Genomic DNA, 22,718 nt, shown 5'->3' on the forward strand with positions numbered 1-22,718 from the left:
AGTTATATTGAATAACTGATCGATTTGCAAGCGTATGTTTTGATATGATTCTACTACATTGACTGACTGATGTTATAGACTGATGTGATAGTTAAGACGACTATTAAAGAGATTTGATGATTTCTGATTTATTGAACTTTATGGATTTCTTCCTACTGTTTATTGATTCTTCTACTGTGGATTTAGGAGTTTACTGTTTCTTATTGATACTGTTTACGCATTGACTATTGTTACTGTACTGATTACTATTCATGCATTGATTTCCGTATCTGCATTGATTCACTGACCATGTGTAACTGACTGCTATGATTTGACTGATTGACATGCATATTGCTTCTGTGTCGTGCTTTGATTTCAGTTGTAGGCTTTGGTGACCTGCTGGGCTATTTAAGCTCATTATATGTGGTTAACAATTTCAGGTCAGAGCAAGGGAGCAGGAATGGTGGTTGATCAAGACTGTCAGACGAATCCTTTCACTATGGATGCTTGGGGCGTCACAGGAGATCCTCTCCCTAGCAAAGCCGTCCTACCTGTTCTACATCAATATGTCTTTTTAGTTCTTCCTACACTCTATCTCTCTCCTCAAAGTACTATCTACTGACAAGACAGGCGTGTTATACTGCCCTGACAATGAAATGTTGACCCAACAAATAAGGTCGCCATTTCCGGATGGCTAGCACAATTCCATAATCAGAAGCCCCTTAGGTGCTAAGAGAATGGTGATCATCCTATAGGAGCCATCTGAACTGTTGCCTCTGGCTCCTCTCTCATAGTACTTCTGATCCTCCACCAGTTGGGCTAATTCTATAGCCTCTCCCAAGTCACGAGGTCTCATGACTCTCACTTCTGCCCATATCTCTGATTTGAGCTCTTTCATGAAATTCTCCTCCAAAATAGTCTCAGACAGCCGATCCAGTTAACTCGCCAGTTACTCAAATCGCTCGCGATATTCTGCTACTGAGCCTTCCTGTACTAGGGAAAAGAATTGCTCATAGAAGTCCGCTCCTCTGCTGGTTCGAAAACATTTAAATAAGCATTTTTTGAACTCCCTCCAGCTCTGTATGGGCCTCCTCATGATTATCCACTAGTACTAAGCCAACGCCTTCCCTTCCAAACATAGGCCAACTGTCATTAATTTATCATCTTCCATCAAACCCTTGATGGCGAAGTACCTCTCTAACTTATAGATCCACCCATGTGCATCCTCTCATTCAAAGATGTGCATCTTCAGTTTTTGGACCTTCGGATCTCCCCCATTTCCTCTAAATCCTCTATAATTTCCCCTTCCCCAAGTGGATGGCCCTCCCCAAGTGTCCTGGTCCTCTCTTCCACGTTCATACCCAAACCCTTCTTCCATTTCCCTCCTTTCGTCAAAATCAGCATCTCTCCGGCCATAATCCTCCTCTTCCCTTTCCCAATCAACACCCCTTTTGCCCATACCCCACATACCCACGCCTCTCCCCATATTTTCCACCTCTCTCCTCCATTTGGAAAGGTTCCAAATAGGGTCTTCTTCCATCTCCCTCTACAATCTCCACCTCATTTTCATCCCTACAAATTTCAAAATTCATATTTTTCCCTTCCAACCATCTCGCCTATGATGCCACCATTTGGTTGTGGAGATCCAACATTTTCTTCATCATATCCTATAGATATGAGAATTGTTCTTCTATGGAGGAAATTCTATCCTCCACCGTTGCTTTGATTTGATTCATCTCCCTCTCAAGATGTTCTTCCAAAGCATCCACCTTCTTGGCCGCCATCATTACCCGGATCTTTGTTTGCCTCAAAAATCAGGAGTTCATCCCCAAAAACAGCAAAAGCATCCCTTCGAATGGAAAAAAAACTGTTGCAAGAATTTGCCAAAAATAGCTCGGACACTGCTCTGATAACAATTTGATAGGTAACGATTGTAGATTTCAAGCGTTTTGTATCAATATTGAGAAATCAAAGAGAAAACTCCACCAAACTCCAATAAAAAAATAAAAAAAAAGTAGATATTTTTGTATTACTGGATGAAAGGAATAGGAAAATACCAAGATACAATTGATCCTTTATTCGAGAGAAGGATCTCTCTCTCCCAAATCTCTAGATGCCGCTAGAGCCCAAGAATGCCAAGCACCAAAATAGAAATCAGCCACCCAAATGTCCTAACTCTAATACAAACTTTTACTTAAATCAGATAACACAATAATGCAAAAGGACTAAACAACCCCTCTTCAGAATCCTTTAGGAAGTGGACCCCACCCCAATAGGGGGGCTTGCGCCTGCTGTAATAAGTGGGCCGGCCCAATGGTTGGGCTGGATGGACCGGTCTATTTATATCAATTTCTCTCTATTTTAGCACTCTTGTATCTGCTATAAATTATGTATATTTCCTTCTTTGTGAATAAGAAAAAAAAATAGTTTTATATATCTAGATTATAACTTTTTTCTCTTTGTTTTCACACCAATATAAGAACATCTATCTCTTGTATTCTTCTGCAGTCTAAAAGTTGATGTCCATAGTAAAAGATAAAAATACATATATCCTTTATGAACTTTTCTCCACTGATGTAATAGCTAGAACAATCATCAGGTTGAATACTCGGGAACCAAAGAAACAGCAACCATCCTTTGTCTCACCAAAGCAATTGTAGTGGAAAGAATTTCCAGTTTAAAGATAATAATAGGCTCGATTGTAAATTTGTAACCAGCATCTTATGGCATATAAATTATCAAAAAACTTAGCAGCCGGCCTCAAATCATAAGTGCATCCCCACCTGGCAATCGAACAGATCATAAACAGTATTGAGATACACCAAGTCAAACTGATCACCACAAAATGATTGCGAATCTAGCTGCTAGATTCCCAAGCCTTATTAAACTAGAGACTAATTTCAGAATAATTTAATCAGAAAAAGGAGATAACAAGCCACAACAAACTCCTCCATTTAGATGAAATATTGATGAATGGAAGTTAATTATTTGTAATATCAACTGAATGCTCTTTAGATTCAATTTGTGTATTCTGTGCTCGGATCTCTCTAACTTGTCCGTTCCTATCAATTTTGTTATTGAAGCCAAAAATTAAAATCCTCCTTTGATTTTTGTCAGTCCTAAGTTCTTAGGTTGTACCTGTCATCCTGCTCAAGCTCGTCTCTCTTTCTTCACATTTAATTAAAAACATGTCAGATAAAACCTAAATCATATGAAAATTTTTTATTTAGTTTAACTTGATGCAAGCGAACTACAAATCCAATGCCAAAAAACCTGCATTAGTGATTACTTCCATAGTCCCTACTTGATTATTAGCAAAATAATTCCACATTGTAAAAACCTTTAATCACTAACCTGAACAATAGACAAGAGTGAGTCAACTCCATCTAATGAAGATGTTCTAATTGGCACTCCTATAACAGGCAAGGGAGTCAATGAAGCCACCATGCCTACAAAATTTCAGATCTTTGAAAAATCAGCGAGATATCAACTCAATATATATCTAACAAATGTGCTTGTATATTTTCTATAGTTCCCCTTTTTTATTCTTATTAATTTAACAAACTAACCTGGTAAATGAGCGGCACCACCTGCACCAGCAATGATGATTTGAATGCCTCTTTCTTTTGCAGACAAAGCAAAAGAATACATTCTTTCAGGCGTTCGATGAGCTGAAACAATTGTAATCTGCATTAAAGGGATTAAAGAAAATGTGTCGAGACATTAATAGCTTTTCCAACCAATCCAGAAACTTTTTTTTTTAAAACCATGAACTAAACGAACCTCAAATGGCACATGAAAAGTATTCAAGATTTCTGCAGCATCCTTCATTGTCGGAAGATCAGAATCAGAGCCCATAATAATGGCAACTTGAGGCGTGTCTGTACAAAATACTTATTACGATTATCAATTCAAAAAATACATGAGACTTTCAAGCAATAAATTAACTGGCACTCCAACAATTTGGAAGATTTCAATGCATCTAATACATTAAAAACGTTTCTCCTAAGAATATCCCTTCTCGTGGTATCACAAGTTATTGGCACTAAGAAAATGCATGAGAAGCCCTAGTTTTGTAATATGAAAATAGTCTTGTAAGGTGTTTGACTTTATGCTCCAACAAAAGCCCTCAGAGGGACTCATTGGATGCTTAAACCATTTGAGAAAGTGTATAAAAGGCTACAACCAAAACAAGATTACAAACATAGAACATTATCAAAAGAATGAGTAGTTAAAAATGTTGTCAAATATAACTAAATATAACCACCAAGATCATTGTACTCTCCCCATTTATCAATTTTGTTTAAATTTGATCAACATCATTCATAAAAGAGATGAAAAGAAAAATAAAATAAAACATAATAGAAAATTTATTTCTTAATGGTAGAGAACTATGTCGAGGAAGGGTGGAATGGCATTGACAAATTAAGCAATCAACCTGGAGTATTATTTTTGATGCTCTTTCGGTTCAACATCAAATCCAAGTTTTTTCTGACATGGCTTCTTGAAGGGCCTACAAGTGTAATATGTCCCATCTTCCGCAGCTTCCGCATTTCTACATTATTAAATAGATATGTAACATTAAGATTGGAACATAACATAAAAGCTTTGAGGAAAAAATTGCTCGACAAATGTTTCTAACCTGGTTTGTCATACCAATGAACTGTAGCTCCAGAAATGCTTAATGCTTTCTTCATTAGTTGATGAGCTAAATAGAACCCTCGCTCTCCCTATGTCAAACAAATTTACAAATTTAACAAGGCATAACTTTTTTTTTTTTCCTGTGAGTCGTGGCTTAATAAACTTACTAATAAATTCAAGGTCGGCCTACAGATATACAACAGTAAGAAGAACCTATAAATATCTTGACTCTTAGATTTTAAGATACTTGTTTACAGTGAAGCAAAATTAATTTAGGCTTCGTTTGGAAGGCTTTCTTTCTGCTTCTTAAAGCAGCTTTTTAGTATAAATTTTTTTATTTTGTACTAAAAAGCTGCTTTGAGAAGCAGAGAGAAAGTCGTCCCAAACGACCTTACTTCGCAGGGTTAAAAAAAATACCTCCTCCTCACCAAGTATGTTGTACATGATTGCAGCAGGGGTCTTCATGGACGTCTCCCCTAATGGAAGACCTATAACAGCTCTTAGGTGCTGCTCATATTGAGAGGTATAGCAAGACTCAATCGTGTGATGCCCACTATTATGGGGTCTAGGAGCTACTTCATTTAGCAAAACCTATTGAAAAGATAGTAAGCATTGAACATTAGCATATTGAAATAATATGAATCAAATGTAACAAACTAAGACTTTGTTTGGGACTGCTTTCTTGCTGCTTCTTAAAGTAGCTTTTAAGTATAAAAATTTTAATTTTTAAACTAAAAAGCTATTTTAAGAAGCAATAAAAAAGCCATCCCAAACGAAGCCTAAGCCTAACAAGTAGCGCCACCTCCCACACCAAACAAAATAGCCCTAAGATGCAGTGAGCATATTTGGGTAGAAAACCCCACCTGCCCATCGTTTGTTAAAAATAACTCTACTGCAAAAACCCCCGCGCCCTCTAGCGAACTAACAGCTCTACGAGCAATGTCGACAGAAGACTTCCTTATTTTTTCAGGTACATCAGCAGGAGCTTCAACAATGTGACAGATGCTATCTCTGGAAGAGCAAAAATTCATATAAATTTTTTAGGTACAAAGTGAAAAGAATGATTGCTTGGAAAGAATGGTAGAATATTCATCTTAAAAAGACCAGTTTTTCGAAAAAAATAAAATAAAGAACTTTTTCCAAAGCAAGCAAGGAACTTTGTATCTTACTTGTGAATAGTTTCAACCACAGGATAGCATAAAACTGAGCCATCCCTTCCCCTTGCAACAATGACTGCCAGCTCCTACATCAAAGAGAGAAAATGCTAAAGATAAGAAATATCATTGTATTTGCACCTAAGTTCTCAAACTGCAACAAGAAACTATGCAAGCAACACAGTTAATTAAAAGGGCAGAGGGTATGAAACCAACTGAAATGGCATAATTAGTACAAAAAAGTGAATATATTGCAGGATGGATTTATATTAAGAGTATTCTTTAATTATAAGATATCAGTAAAAAACTTCCTTCATACAAATCTATGTGCTAAAACTTAAATTTTAAGCAGAGCAGCATTCTGCTTTAGTAGCAAGTTAAAGAAGATAAATGCAAGATAAAATGGCATTTTCTTTAAAAAAAAAAAGCATTCTGAGAATTTATGAGGTTTCAATTCATGTAACATAGTTAAGAAAATTGAAAGAATACCTTTGTAAATGAAGTCCATCTCTCAACATATAAGCCGCGTTCATATCCACCGAGTGCTGCAAGATGATTACTTGGTAATAGTCAAGGGTAAAAAAATTACTTTAAATTGAGTTTCATTATTTCATATATTCAATTAAAGTCCATAGCAAAGACATCACACAATATTTCGCTTCCATACAGACAAGAACCAACAAATTATCATTAATCTTATTACCAGCAATAGCAGAAGGAAGCTCTTCTTTACAATGTGCTATAGCATTTCCGCGCCCATCATAAGCTTGCCTTCTACTTTTAACCATCATAGGGAAACCAAATAAATTGGCTGCTTCTTCAGCACTTTCAGGGTTATCCATCTGCTAGGATTCATGTATTCATAAGATTAAAACCTGTTAATTGAATTGTCTACTTAATGATCTACAAAAGAACAAAGAAGAGACCTTTAGAAAATCAGGAAGGGGGATCCCATGCTGTGAAAAGTGAACCTTCTGTATATATTTGTCCTGCAATAAGTCACAGCAGTTATAAAAAGTTGGACCACCTGTATTAGAAAAACACACCTCATGACATCTATCTCACAATCAGAGTTTATCTTATCTTCACAACAAACAAATTGGAAGCTCTAAGGGATGCTTTCCGAATGATCATTTGGAGGAGCATTAGTTAGCATGACAATGAAAAACAAATGAAGAAGCTTTCTAGCACAAAAGAGCATGATAAACCAAGAAAAACTTAAGCTTCAAATAAATTCTTAGTTAATATGCTTTTTTCCTCCATTTCAATGTCATTGTAATCAGTCTAACAATTGGATATCCTGTGAGTAGATGACTAGAAGCCACCAAATTACGGGGATTTAATGCATGACTTTTGATTTAGAGAATTTTATAATCTTATTTATTTAAATTGAAAACTCTTTGTTTAGATATAATTGAGAGTTTTAATCAATTAATTCCTAAATTAAAATGAATTGCATGTAATTGGGGTTCTTGAATTTACAATACTATATTTAATATGCTAAAGTCTTACACTGAGTAAAGCAGTTCTGCTATTATCATGGGATCATCAATTATTATATTAGTGATGAAGTGTAGAGGGATCGAGAAGAGTATGGAGTGACATTCGTTTTAGATTAAGCTGGCATTGACCTATGTTTTTTGTTTGTCATGAAGGGATTGATAAGTCCCACAAGAGACTCATACTATTTTGTGAGGAATTGGTTCATTTAGATAAGTTATTATGATTTAGTTGTAAATGTAAATTTAATTCATTTGGATATATAATTACGATCCATTTGGAAAATACATTCATCTGGACATCAGGATTGGTCATTCTTATCTAGGTAGATATGTAAATCTAATTAATTTATGTATATGATTTTGGACTGAACAAACTGTTATACTAATATTTTGATATATATTTATGATATTTTATTTTTGATTAATGACATTCCATTGATGTTTTGTTTTGACATGTGATTCTGAAAATGTAATTTGATATTGACCTTTCTAATCTATACAATTTGTTTTGATCTGCTATTTTCTTTAGTCTGCCTACTTTGACATCAGAGATTCTCTCTCTTATCCGATTTATATCATGATTGTTATAAATGTATAATGGTATATCAAATTAATTTCTTTCTGATTTTTATAGTATGGGTATGCATCATATTAAGTTGGAAACTCACTCATTTCACTGAATCTTTCGATTTTAGCATAATGGCAAGTGGTGGCTAGCTTGGACATTTGCGTTGGAAAGAACCATTCTAGTTAATTAGTGGGATCAGGTTTTTACTTTTGGAAATTGGTGTTATATTGATCTGCGCAAGTGCTAATGGCGTAGTCAAGAGTTACCACTTGCTGTGCTAGTAATATTATAATTTCACTATCATTTAGCAAAACTTACTTTCAGAAGCAGATTCATACAAATATAGGCTTTGTTTGAAACGACTTCCTTACTGCTTCCTAAAACAAGTTTTTAGTAAAAAAAATTAAATTTTGTACTAAAAAATTGCTTTAAGAAGCAATAAGAAAGCCGTCCCAAATGAAATCATAATCTTGACCATAGTATACAACATCTCTGCAATAAAGATAGGTAGCAAACTTACTTGGATTATTCTTATTGTGGACGGTTTTGGCTGGCAGTCTACTCCTTGTTCCTCCAGTTTTTCAAGAGTAATAGCATCAACATGTTCAATCTCAATAGTCAGCACTCCACATCTATGAAGCAAAGAAAAAACAGGCTAATGTTCAAAAATATTTGATGCTACTGTAATTAATTTATTTCATTCCATGTTAAAACATAAATTTGATCCTTTACTTCTTTGAAAACTCACGAACTGCATCACCGTCGTCAAATCTGCCTACAAAATGTTGATAGGACAGAGAGCTTGCGGGAGAATTTTCCAAAGGATCCAAAGTCACAACCTTAATGGCCATGAGACTTGCAGCTTGACATAACATCCTACCTAACTGGCCTCCACCCAGCACACCAACAATAGTTTCAGAAACTCCATGGATAGTAGAGTCCTCATTTCTACATGCAATTTATGTGAAAAAACAGTTAAAAGGTTATACTTCATAAAAACAAGAACATTTTCATAAAATAGATAGAAGGCCATAAATTTGACAAACTATTTTTCACAAATTTATTGATCGTAAAATAGAAACTCAAAAGTCACATTTCACAATGAAGTATCAAAAAGCTTCTTAATAAACATGAACTTGATTTAAATTCCACATGTTTCATTCTCCAAAAAAGAAAAAAAAAATGTTAAGATTTCTTTTCGTAGTACAAACAACTTAAAGCAACCTTGCAACAAAAAAAAGGATGACCATTCGGTGGAGAAATTATTCTGTGAAGTCCGGACGAGAAGAACCATCCGGAATGTGGTGTGCGTACACATGTGTGTACAAAAAGTTGATACACACCGTGTATAAATTCGTACACAATATGTACATTCACATGTCCGGGCGATTCTTCTCATCCCGACCCCACACAATAATTTCTCCATTTAGTGAGACCAACTTACAGACATAAAACAAGTAAAAAAAGAGCATCCCGCGGCAGCCCACACTAAAGGAAAAAGTGAACACAGTTCAAGCTCCATTACTTTGTCTAGATTTCTCCGAGGAATTGCTACTTTGCAATGTCAGAAATCACTTTGGCAGGATCTTTTTGACAAGTGAAATTCAGTAACAAAACCAAAGCTCATTTATGAAATCTAGTATTAGAATTTAGAATCAATGTATAATAGTTCTTCTCCTCTTGCTGTTTGGCTGTCTACTCGCTACACCTCTCCGTGGAAACCTCCGTCGCCTCTTGCAAGTAAATTCTGGCTTTCTATTGTAAAACTGCTGTGTTGGTGAAGGATAATTTCAGATTTTCTATCACACCAACTGCTCCTATTGCTTTGTTTTGGGACAATTGGTGTGATAAGCATTCCTTGTGTGACTTATTTGGTAGTGAGATCTTGAGCTGGATGCATTTATCTTTGCTGAGAAATTACATTGTTTATGGTGTTTGGAATTTACCTGTTGATTTGCCTCATAATATTAGGGATTTCATTTTGAGCTTTCCTATTCTCAATAGCTCTGGTCCCTGTTTAAGATGGAAAGAGTTGGCTAAGGTTAAATTCAGTGATTTTTTGGAGGAATTCTATAGTTCTTTTCCGGCTTGCCCCTGGGATACTCTTGTCTGGCATCAAAAATATAGTCTTAAACACTCTGTTTATGTGTGGCTTGCACTGGTAGGTGGCTTAAAAACTCAAGATGCATTGAGAATGCGCAACATTTATGTGCCTGAAATTTGCTCTTTATGTCATAACGAGCCGGAATCTGTTAATCACTTATTTTTTGAATGTTCATATGGGTTTTCTGTGCTAGAGTCTCTCCTTCCTGCCACTAGAGAATTCCTGTTAAGGCTCACTGTTCTTCATCTTTTGCAATGGCTGGATTCGGATTTTGTGGGTACTTCTCTTTATAAGAAGTTTTGTAAGCTGGTTGTATGTTGCACTCTTTACCATATTTGGAGAGAACGTAATAGCAGGAGATTTGCTAATGAATATAATAGTATTAATTCCCTTAAAGCTATTATTAAAAGGGTGATTAATATTAAAATAGCGAAGTGGAAAGACAGAGAGCTGGTTGTGGGCAATATCTGTTAATGAATCTGGTTTTTCCCTTATTGGAGCTGTGCTGGACTGGTTAGACTGGTTGGTTGGCTGGGTGTTTTTTGTAGCCAGGACGATGATGATGCTCCGTGTATTGAATATGTTCTTCCTTCCCCTTGGACGGCCTCTTGGCAACTAGGGGAATGCTTTTTCTCAGCCAAATTTTATTTTTCTGAGTCCTCGGCTACACTGGTTCTGGAGCTTGGATCTTATATCTGATTTTGTTGCCTGCTCCATTACGTTGGTTTCTTACATTTGCTGGAAGACTGTTTGTTTCTTTTACAGGTTCTTCAATTTTGCTGCAGCACTCTTTGAAGCTATCTGGGCTTCTCTGTGGGGAGATTCGGTTGTTGTGATCATGTTCTGCTTTTACCACTTTTTCGAGTACTTTTTTGTGTAATTTGGGTGGTATAGTTGGGGTTTTAAATTTCTAACCTACATAAGTTTTTGTTTTTTGCTTATGTATGGTAGTCTTTACTTGTAATCTTTTTACTTGTAATTGTTCCTCTTATTTTAATATAGGGGCTTAGGCCCAAAATTTCCCAAAAAAAAAAAAAAAAAAAAATAGAAGCAAAGGAAAAGAAAGGGAAACAATAGGCTTGGAAGTACAGATTTTCCTTTTGACTAATTTTAGCAAGCCACTAATTCAAACAAGGCTGACATTCATGAGTAAAGACTTCTTGCAAATCACATCTAACATTTTTTCCCACCAAAACACACATGAAGAGGGTTAGTCTTGAACTGATACATTCTACTCCTAATCAGATCCTTGAACCTTGTATAAGTAATCGGATTCTTCTAGCAACTAAGAATCAGCTTCCAAGTTACAAAATTCATAGCTTTGACAGATAAACTCCAACAAAAAAGCATTACAAACCTACCATATTCATCCCAAACACGTTGCAAAATAATCAAACCCAGTCCAGAAACCTAAAGCGTCAAACAATTACTTGAGCCCCACCAATTGGTTTCAATAATTCAAACTTCTACAAAACTGATGTCCAAAAGCTATAAAATTTCAAAATTGTATACTGCAGAAAAGCTCACTACCCAAAAATCAAGGAACATTTTCACACTTCTACTTAAGTGCAATGTATTCGAAGAAATGCGCAAACGAATCGCAATCAGGACTACAACAACCGGAACCACTTACCTATGAGATGATGAACCATGGCTATCGCTTTGGAGAGTGGCTTCCAATTTCAATGATCGAATCCCCGACGGCGATGCCATTCTGTAACTGTGCCGCTGGACCAGCCCAAGTGTGCTGTTTTCGCCGCCGAAGTAGAATCTGGAAGGAGCGGCGAGGTTAGGGAGACCGCGCTTGCTCGATAGAGTGAAGGAACAAGGTGTAGCAGAGCAAAGTAACATTTCAAGTGCCGGCTTTGCAGCTAAAAGATGGAGCGGGCTCTTGTTGTGTAAAGCCGCTACACTGTGAGGACTGGAAGAAGATTATCAAGCAGCGGCCTCGGGCGACGCAACGGCTGCAGAGATAGCCGCCAGAACACGTTGGCGGTATGAAGTTGGCCGAGACGTAGACCGGCGGAGGCTTTGATAAGGAAAGCAGGGCGGCGGCGGGATTTAGCAGAAGAACGCGGGAGAGGCGACTAGCTAAACAAAGATCAGGGCTTTAGCTCCCGTTCTTTTTATTTTATTTTATGTTTTTTATTTTTTTTTCAAAAAAATTTTGAGAAATAGGTGCGCCATATTTATTTATTTAAATGATTAAATAAAATAAATAAATTTTAAATATTACATATAAATGATTTTTTTTCTAACTATTTATATGATCTATTATTTCTATTTGTAAATTTATTAATTAAAATTTTTATAAATACTTCACTAAAAATGAAATTAATTTCTTGCTTAATGAAGATTAATATCTTATTATCAAAATTTATATATTAATAAATAATTAATATTTTAGAGGTATATAATAGATGAAAATATTACATAAATAATATAAAATGCAAATTATTAATATTTTAACTTCATCCAATAGCATAAAAAATTCTTGAATGTGTTATACTAATTTTAATAAATATTTGTAAATCCATTATTGTCTACTAATGACCCTATTATCAAATCATTAAACAAAAACAAAATTTGCCCTTTATCTGATTACGTGGGTTAACAATATAAATCTTTTTTCTCTGTACGAGTAAAATTCCAATAAACAAATATCATTTCTAATACTTTCTAAATAATATTTCATTTGGGACAGTTTTCTTAATGCTACTCAAAACAGCTTTCTAGTGCAAAAATTATTTTTTGTACTAGAAAACTGTTTTGAGTAGCATTAAGAAAGTCATCCCAAGCAAAGCCTAAGTGTGTTTAAGTCTACCTCTGTCTATTTTAATATACGTCTGATCTAATACATCTACTCTTCTAATCAGATCATTTGAAGATTGACTGTTTAGGTGAACAAACCAAACTAAGAGTACTCTCTCTAATCTCATTTGTCATTGGAACTATTATAACCTCTAAATCATTATTATAAATATTATAATTAATTATGCTTAATTAAAATTTATTAAATAATATTGAACAAAATTTTAATAGGAGCTTAAATAGGATAGGGCTTGGCGATTCATTTATAACTTTTTATAAAATACCTTTGCATTACAGGAAATGAAAAAAATAATAAAAAATAATAAATGATTAGTTGTATTGTAACTTATGGCTGAATTTTTGTGATTTAAATTATATTTTAATTAAAATAAATTATACACTATTTAATATTTTGAGCTTTATTTGGTTATGAAAAATTGGGTTGGAACAAAAGAATTTAAATTTTTAAGAAAATTTAATTTAAACTTTTGAACCTTTTATCAATATTCTACTCTATTTCTATCACTTCAACTCTCATTAAAATTCATGTGTTTTGCTATAGGGGTGTAAACGAGTCGAACTGAGGTTGAGTTACGCTTAGCTTGAGCTTGATTTATTAATATCAAGTTTGAGCTCAAGCTGGAGTTTAATTTTAGAATCGGCTCATGAGACAGCTCATTCGTTACAAAAGAGAAAAAAAAATATTTTTATTCAAACAATTATTATAAAATATGACAAAAATAATAAGAAATTAAATGATATGTAATAATATCACATGAAATTAGTAAGAAAAATATTTTTTTGAACATTTATGTCAATTAAGGTGAACTCACACATAAGTTACATATGCATCGAAATTATTATGTGCGGAGACCGGAATGTGAGAACCATCTAGATTTGTTGTGCTTTTACCATTCTTTTGCAAATATTTGACAAAAGAGCAGCAAATATGCAATTAAGAATGCACTTTTGCCTAATATTTGTTGCGCTTTTACAAAAGTGCAGCAAAAGCGTAATTAAAGCCCATCAAATATCCTACTAATTGAATATTTGATGAGTTTGTGCTGCCATTTTGTAAAAGCACAACAAATACTCACCAAAATATATTCATAACTACATATTTGTTGTCATTTTGCTAAGTATTTGCAAAATGGCAGCAAAATGCATCAAAAAGCAACAAATCCATACGATTCTGGCAAACTTCAAACCCAATACTTCTTGGTTGAAAGCTGAAGTTCCTAACTAATAGATCAAGGTGAGTTATGTGCTAAACTCATTGAATCTTTTTTCATTTTAAAAAAGGATTTAATACTAAGATTTTTTAAACAAGTCGGCTCAAGCTTAAATGATTAGCTCCTCGAGTTTAGCTAACAAGCCATTTATCAAGTCATGTTGACTTAGTTATAACGTTAGATGTGCAACTTAATCTTAATTAAATAATCATCTTTATTTTTTTTTAAACTAGGCCAAAATGAATATCAACAAATTAAAAAGAGAAGGAATAAATGGAAAATAATAATGATTACATTTGTTCAAATTAATTTACAAATAATTAGGTTTAACATCACAAATAATACTCGATGAAAAAAAAAATACAAATTGAGAATACATAAATCATAAACCAAATAGTTAACATAAGACCAATAATGCTATTAAGTGAGATTAACTCACTTGAATTCATCTTGATACTATGTACTCCTACTATAGGGTCAGCGTGTCGGGTGCGGGTTGGGTTGACTCGGTTTTGGGGCGGGCTCGTGTTCGGATTTCTAACCCTTTTCTAGAATCAGGTCGGGTTCAGATTGAGCCAACTAAATCGGATCAGTTACTGATTTTGACCCGAATCCAATTTTGACAACCCTACTCTACATAACATAATATATATATATATATACTTATATAATAATTATATATTTAAATCATATAAAAATACCGCTAATATTAATTTTGTTAAAATAAAACACTTATTTTTATGCTTATTTTTTGATATGATTGAGATATATAAAAATTAAGAACTGTATTTCTCTTCTTAGTTCATCGGAATCCTCCTCTCTTATCACCACCATTAATCTCCTCTCTAATCGCCGGAATACAGCTCGAAGTTCTCATGATCACTCCCTTCTTCTTCCTCTTCCTCAAAATCTCTCGCATGGCTTCTGCGTGATATAACACAGGATGAGTTCTTCCTATACTGTTGAATCTTGAACATGAGCTCACGTGTTCATTTAGAGCTTCTTCTTCCTCCTTTCCTTCTATCTTCTTCTTCATCCTCTTCTTCTCTTTCTCTTCCTCGACGGCAATGGAGCAAAGCCCGCATATCCACTTGCCGTAGAACTTGTCGCGGACTCGCCGGATATACTCCGGCGTGCACTCTTCTGATATTCTGCAACACTCACAGGTGATGTCCTCTGTGATCAGCTGTAAGAATTTTGAGTAATATTAGTTTTTATTTTTTTGAAAATTAATCATATTTGAACTAAAACATTACTTCTATTCTTGATAATATACCAACAACAATGTCAAAATCTTTATTCTACCACGTGAGATCAGCTACATGAATACTTTTTCTCGATTGTGTCTATTAAACTACAACTTATTTAAAATTTTAGCACTAAATGACCTCCGAAATCGGCGGCAGAACGTCATTGTTGTGGTCTACTTTGTCCCCGCCGAGCTCCAACGAGAGGTCGGACATGGCGCGATGAAGCTTCTTGCCAAACTTGCAGCCATTGTTGGTGCTGAAGAGCTCTCCATTTGGTGCCATTACCTTCTGATAAACAGTGAGGAGTTGAGGACTTAACATAAACATAGAGTAGAAGTGTTGTTTATATATATAAAGAGGGGAAGAATTAATTTGGTGGAAGACTGAAACCCTAATAATTAAGTAGTTCATGGTTTGTGCAGCATGGTGCTTCTCGTGTCAGCCATAGAAAAGCTTGAAAACTCTTGATTTTTTTACTTGAAGGTTGGGTTTCATGTGAGGTCAGGAAAGAAAATGATTCAGGATATTGTAATTTTATTGGAATGAGATATGTTAAGTTAATATGGGATCAACATCATATGTGGATATAAAGATTGATGTGATGTTTGGCCCATCATCTTCTCATATATCAAATGTGTTTGTGTTAGCTAGGAAGAAAATTTATTCTGAATATGATTAAGATTTTATTTGGGACGATGTTTCTAAAATAATTTTTTAATAAATTTTGTACTAAAATGCTACTTCAAGAAGCAGTAGGAAAACAGTCCTAAATGAAGCCTAAGTAAATTGAATCTATTATGCTCAAAAGTAGGGGTGTCAATATTTGACACGACCCGAAAATCCGACTCGCACCCGACCCAAAATTTCGGGGTAGGGGTCAACCCGAACCTGAAATGGGTCGGGTTCGGGTTCAACATTTCGACTCGTTTCAAAAATCGGGTTGGGTTCGGGTTAACCCTTCGACCCGAAATTGACCCATTTTGACCCGAAAACCTGATTTTGACACAGCAACCGGAGATTGACCCGATTTTGACCTGTTTTTGACCAGAAATAGAGAATATTGACCCGTTTTGACCCGAAAACTAGTCATTTTTTCTTGGAAACGGGTCATTTGGGTCGTGTCGGGTTGACCTGGACCCGAAGCGGGTCGGGTTCCACTACGGGAAAACACGCGAATACCGTCAGATTTTTCGGCGGAAAATTCTGGACGGTAATAAACGGCGCCGTTACCGGCGGATTTGCTCGACGTAAAGTTTGCGTCAACGTTTTCGGCGCAAAATACACCGTAAATTCACCGACGCAGGCTCCGCCGGCAACTCCGATAGTATTGGGATGCCTCAACCATTTCCGTCGCACGTTACGGCGGAACTATTCCGGCGTATTTTACCGGCGGATATTGCGCCGGTGTATTTAAACTCAACGAAATATATCCGACGGATGAGAGGTCAGAATCGATACCGACGTCACTAGTGTCATTACCGGCGGAACGTCCGCCGGTAAAAGCCCTATTTCGCAAACCCGAACCGCTCGGCCGTCATTCGTTTCCTTCCATTCTCTCACTTCGACTGCTTCGCCCGTCACCCTCCTTCACCGTTCGTCGCTCGCCTTGGTTAGACATCGCCGACGGTCACCGGACTTGGCCGTCGACGGTCACCGGACTTCGCCGAGCCTCCTTCCTAGTCGCGCGCCGCCGAAGAGATAACCGAAGGTTTTTGTTTTCAATTTTTTTTCTATTTCAGTTGGATTACATATAGATTAGCCTTAACTCCATATCTTTTTGCTATAGTCATGGTTGTTATCACTAGACATTGCCAAGAGGATGTAGTTTGGTGCATGCTTTTTGTTGATGATATTGTTCTTGTTGATAAGACTAGAGAGGGATTTGAAGGTTTTTGTCATCAATTTTTTTTTGCTATTTCGGTTGGATTACATATAGGGCTAGCATTAAGTTCATATCTTTTTTCCGTCGGAATATCTATGTTTTTCGGCGGATTTCGTCCACCGGTAATATGGGGTTTTCCTGTAGTGTTCGGGTCCGAAAATTCAACCCATTTTAAAAAACGGGTCGGGTTCGGGTTGACCCGAATAGTGCCAAATCAATTTCGGGTTCGACCCAAACCCGACCCGTGACCCAAAATTGACACCCCTGCTCAAAAGCAACAAAATGATTGGTATTTATCAATTATTTATGAATAACATCATGATATAATTTCAGTTATTTTATGACGATTTGATCATCAATCATTATTAGGTATTTTTTTATTCAAATATTAGAGGTGTGAGTTAAAATGAAAACATAATTTTTATTTTTTTTTGTGCTTTAACAAAAAATAAAATTGGAGCAAAGGAATTTTATATGGAGTTTATATATAATAACTTAAAAAACTTCATTTTTGGTGTGCAATAAATTTGCCAAAATTTAGAGGATTATCTAAACTTATTGTGCATGAAAGACATGCGACACCCCTTATTCTAGTGCACTAGCCTATGACCTCTCGCATGGCCTTGTTTGCGACCCCTCCCATGTCACTATCAACTTACCACCTTACATTCCATATAATCTCCACTTTCTCCACCACTGTCAAATGATAGCCCTATCTCCATCGACTGATGACCTTACCTTCCCACATTCTTTATAGGTGAAATATCCAACATAATCCTTGTAGGCAAATGCCCTCACAAGTCTACCCACAAACACCTATATATACATAACATCTTTCATGATTTATCACAATCAAATGTTAAGGAATGCAATTAAGTTTGTGCTTCTTTATGTTAGTGTTATGCAAATGTAGATAAAATAGTTGAAAACAAAAATCTATCACTATTTGGAAAGTTGCAACTTATTAATTTCATATAGGTTGTTTAAGGATGATATTTGATGCACGAAAATAAGTATTTTACGTGTTGCTTGAAATATTCATCCATGCATATAATATATATGTTGACCTCGTTTTTCGCCCGAGTACCCTCCAGCATCCTCGATCGGTCTAACTAAGCCTCGTCGAGCCCGATTCGAGGTCGAATCGACTCGATCTGAGCCGGATTAGACTCGACTGCATCCGAGTAGACTCAGTCATTTTATTTTAGTCGCGTCGTGCCCGGTTCGATTTAAATTAGTGATTATTTTGGACCCAATTTCGTACGATTAAATTCGTTGAGCCGACTTGAGCCTGAATTGACTCAAAACAAGTCAAAATCAGACTCAGATCTTAGCCGAATTTGACTTGATTCAGCCTAATTTGATCCTATTAAATGCCATTTGACTTTCTAATTTTTTTTTTAATTTATTTCCTAGATCAGGAAATTACATCAACGGCTTTGATCAAGCAAAATCGTTCGTTTTGGCCTAAATCCCGCGCCTCAGCGATCTTTTGTGATTCGGGCAAACATCGAGCAGTGGGCGAGCTTCTTCCAGGATAACTTCGAATGCTGAAGCGGGCAATGCAGTGGACAGGCTTCTTCTTTCGACAAAGAGGATCATTTTACTCAAGAACGAGCCTTTGGCTCAAGGGATTCTCTCGCTCTCGCTCTGTCACGCCCTCTCCCTCTCGTTTTTGCATCCCAGGCGATTCTTCTCTTCCTCTCACTCCCACTACTGCCTCTGCTCGGTTCATCCCCCTGGTTCACGACAGACCCGAAGGCCGAATCCCCCTCTATCTCTCTTGGCTCTAGTTTGGAAGCAGCCCAGATTGGAAGACAGAGCCCTACATGGGGTCCTGGTTGGGTACCCATTGGATACCCACGCTCTGCGCTGGCGGGCTTTGCCCACCCACACCCACATATGATGACTTTCCGGATGTCATACCCATCCATACCCACCCACTTTCCAAGCTTATTGATGCAGTTTGCCATAGAATAACGGCCTTGAGATTTTTTTCCATTTTCTCTGACTGCAAACTTTCAAGCCACATATCAAAATTTATCATGGTCGTGACGTGGTTCAGTGTTGCGCACTGTGTAGTAAGGATTATTATAATATACTGCATGTTTATGATGATTAGTAATGTAAATTGGTTCTCCTCTGATGTTGAGTGCCCACCCATACCCACCCACAAGGCTATGTGCATACTCATACCCACCCCCCCCAACTTCATAACTAGCTTCTAGCATTTCTTCTAATCTATGGATGATTTAATGGTTGAAGAGCTAAGTTAATGCAAAGTTCTTGCTACCTAGTCAAAGGTTTTGTAAATGAAGCTTTGTGGTGTGTATGTCATCACACCTTTAATTCTTTTGATTTCTAAGTAAATGCATCCACTCTCTATAGTAGATTTCATGATAGCTTACATAGTTGATTTTTGGTGCTATGTGCTGATTTATTTAATTCTTTATGTGATAGTTGGCAATGGGAAACTCATGTTTTTTTTTTATTCATGCCCCACTTGATTTAAAGTTTTAGGTGTGAACTTTAAAAATGCATGAGAGGCCATTTTGATCTTCTATCAAAGTGTGCACCCAAGGTGTTTGCGCTAATGCTTAACATGACACTTTGAGCTCTTTGGAGTTAGAAAGAAGTGGCAAGCAAGGGAATTTTTGTCCTTATTTTATTGTGATGTGAGTCTATGGATTATTGGAGGTGTTGCCTCGTCTTCTTTCATAAGCATGTGTATCTCGTTATCATTCATGTTTAGGCTTTCCCTTTGAATGCTATATATCTATGTTTGGAGAGATTTAGATTTATAAGCATGCTTCAATAAGTCTAATTAGAACTAATGATTTATATAATTTTGTTAAAGCTTATGTCACGATCATCTTAAAGTTATCTTTTGGAATGAGTTTCATGGTTGCCAAACCTTTGGTTTTATGCTTTCATTTGCTCAAATATTGTAGTTTAACTATTGTCTTTAAGGAAATTATGATATCTTGATTGATGACTCATGAAACTTTGAGTTTGACATAGGGAGCCATTTAACCAAATGTTGTGTGACCATATTTAGATATAAAAGTTCCACATGTTTCCCATGAGTTTGGACATATTTATGCTTGTGAAATCCATCCCAAAATCTCCTTATTATAGTGTTTAAGGCTTTTCTTTTTAACTAGTAATATTGGTAGTGAGTTTTGATGAATTTCAAGTAACTTTTGGGTTTGTTATGTTATTTGGAGAAATCTACATGCAATTCTCTCATTTTCCTACAAATACTCATGTGTGAGGTGAGTTTATGGATTATTGGAGAAGTTGTTTGTTGAATGTGCATCTAAACATAGTGATGTATTCTTGTGCGAAATGCCTTTTACAAACATGTGGTTTGTTCTCAAAAGTGTAGTTTTACTCCATGTGTAGCTAGATCATGGTGCATATTTGTGTTAGTACTCACATATAGCTTGGTGTATTTAGTGAATGTTATTTAACTAAATAATCATACTCTCTTATGATTCATGATTAGTTGATGGGATTTCATGTGATTTGATGATTATGTCGCCTCATTACTATTGTCCTTTTTCTATATTTTCCCACAAATAAATGACTATTTGTTGCATATCAATAGTGCTATATTGAATGTTATTCTCCTTATTTGCCATGTTAATGTGTAAGAAGATGAAATGCTTGCCAAGTGCCAAATATGCTAACCTCTTGGGTATGTTTGATTAACATAGGTTTTACATGCTTTGTTACTTGGGTTAAAATGCTAAGGCCATATTTTAGAAAGATATACATATAAGATTTCACATGTTTGAGACTTATTTGATGCTAGCATGAATAAGTTTCACGTGCTTCTCATGAATTTGAATATAATTATGTTCGCAAAGTTTTTTTAGAGCATGTGAGGGCCATGCATGTTTCCCTAAGCAAGTTACTTGATGTTCGATCCTATAAAACCCTCACATATGTTCTATTTGTTTCAATGTCATATTTACTTAATTTAAATGGAAAGTTTGGTGGCTATGTGAGAAGTCACTTGGCAAAGAGCTTCGAGTTGGAATGGTTAAATAAGATGGAGATTTGTTTGGAGTATTATATTCTAAAGAGCAATAGCATTTAAGTTCCTTTAAAAAAATCTGAAACTTGACATTCCCTTAGTTTTCTTTTCTATGTGCATACACGTGTTATCTTATTGAATTGGTTATTACATGAATTATGGAAGGTTTTGTGAGGATTACTTTTATGACTTCAATCAAGTAGTAAAACCATGATTTTCATATGAGCTTGTTTTATGTGATTTTGCAAATGTGGCATATCAAATGATTGACGAAATGTCTCCAAGAGATCTTACTTGGAACAAAAGTTTGAATGCAAGTCTACACTTCTATGCTAATTGAAAAGTTCCTTTTTGTTATCTTTATTAGTGCCACGAAGGGTAAGTAGTATGTGGATTTGGAAGGACACTTAGTTGGTAGATTTGGTTATCTTATTCTTACTTTACTTTAATAATGCAATATTGAAGATGGCTTTATCCTTGTTTAATGATCCATCTCTAATATGGTTAGATTCATGCTTCTATATTGGTAAAAATTGCATAGCTACGGTAAGAGAAGAGAAAAATCTTCTTAAAACCTCATGTGTGTTTGATACAAGCAGTGTCATTCTTAACTAAATGCAGATTTTTATTGTTCCTTGTGTTCTAATCCATTTGGGAACAATGTTGAATGCAGTTTTTTGCTATTTTGAGGTTCCAAACCATTTGGGAACAATGTTAAATGCAGTTTTTTTTACTGTTTTTGGCTTCCGGATTGTTTTGGGAGCGAATTATGTGCAGATTTCTCGCTGTTTTGTGTTCTAAGTTATTTTAAAATGAGGTATTGGCAGTTTTTTTTGTTCATTCTATGGTCTAAGTTCCTCTTGAGATGAATGTTTGGAGTGTTCATTTTGTGGAGTTTTAAAGTGGAGGTTATTAGAAGGTGTTGCAAGGTACTTGATGTAGGAAAGCTTCACAAGTATTGTTGAAAGCTCTATGAAAAGTCTTGCAAACGGTTTTGTGTTGTGAAAATTTTGTGATATACTTTGTGATTGTTTTGTAATAAAAGTGCTTTTATGAGATTTTGTTTTTTTACCCCACTCCAAATGAAAGAAGAGGCACTTGATTGTTGGTTATTTTTATAAAGTTTTGTGTCAAAAAAAAAAAAGAAGAGAATTTTGGTAGATGATTTATATAGAATTTCATGTAGCTTTTCTTTCAAGAATTTTCATAAGTTATGTTTGGGTTCAATAATTTTTGTGAGGTGGATTTATGTTGGAGAGTTCTCTTAATCTTTTTTTTGGATGAGGTAATCTATCTTATATAAATTGTCTCTCTTACTAATGCTTGCTTCTAAAATTGAGATTTGGATGAATGTGATAGATAGAAAGAGATGTTATTTTAGTTCTAATTTTGGGGACTTGAGTTTCCCTTGTTGCTTTGAGTTTAGTAGAGAATGGTTTGTGTAGTTGAGTCGGGTCTGTATCAAGTGTTGTGTTTGGGTTGTGAGGACAGCAAAGGGCATTGTAAATGTCTTCCTCCCTATTCATATCATATTGAATTAGTGATGAGGCTAT

At 35.6% G+C, this 22,718-nt stretch overlaps 1 protein-coding gene across 5 annotated transcripts in view; it reads right to left on the reverse strand.

The window, feature by feature from the left end:
* Nucleotides 1–12,068, reverse strand: part of LOC110098127 (phosphoribosylaminoimidazole carboxylase, chloroplastic) — a 17,897-nt gene extending 5,829 nt beyond the window's left edge. The window contains exons 1-15 of one of the 5 annotated variants that reach the window (XR_003701462.1): nt 11,582–12,068; nt 8,577–8,792; nt 8,365–8,476; nt 6,701–6,763; nt 6,478–6,616; nt 6,264–6,319; nt 5,790–5,863; nt 5,484–5,631; nt 5,038–5,211; nt 4,622–4,709; nt 4,418–4,534; nt 3,763–3,860; nt 3,549–3,650; nt 3,334–3,428; nt 1,984–2,762 (exon numbers count right to left, since the gene is read on the reverse strand). Coding sequence is in view for 3 of the 5 variants with exons in the window: in XM_028696780.1 (XP_028552613.1) it covers nt 2,745–2,762; nt 3,334–3,428; nt 3,549–3,666; nt 3,763–3,860; nt 4,418–4,534; nt 4,622–4,709; nt 5,038–5,211; nt 5,484–5,631; nt 5,790–5,863; nt 6,264–6,319; nt 6,478–6,616; nt 6,701–6,763; nt 8,365–8,476; nt 8,577–8,792; nt 11,582–11,799 (1,734 nt within the window). In the remaining 2 variants the exon portion in view is untranslated. Of the gene's footprint in view, nt 1–1,983; nt 2,763–3,333; nt 3,429–3,548; nt 3,667–3,762; nt 3,861–4,417; nt 4,535–4,621; nt 4,710–5,037; nt 5,212–5,483; nt 5,632–5,789; nt 5,864–6,263; nt 6,320–6,477; nt 6,617–6,700; nt 6,764–8,364; nt 8,500–8,576; nt 8,793–11,581 lie in introns of those variants that run through there. The other 4 variants (XM_028696780.1, XR_002303311.2, XM_020824855.2 and 1 more) reach the window with 4 other exon arrangements.
* Nucleotides 12,069–22,718: the final 10,650 nt, after the last annotated feature.

This window comes from Dendrobium catenatum, unplaced genomic scaffold (genome assembly GCF_001605985.2).
Source record: "Dendrobium catenatum unplaced genomic scaffold, ASM160598v2 fragScaff_scaffold_842, whole genome shotgun sequence".
Lineage (NCBI taxonomy): Eukaryota > Viridiplantae > Streptophyta > Magnoliopsida > Asparagales > Orchidaceae > Dendrobium > Dendrobium catenatum.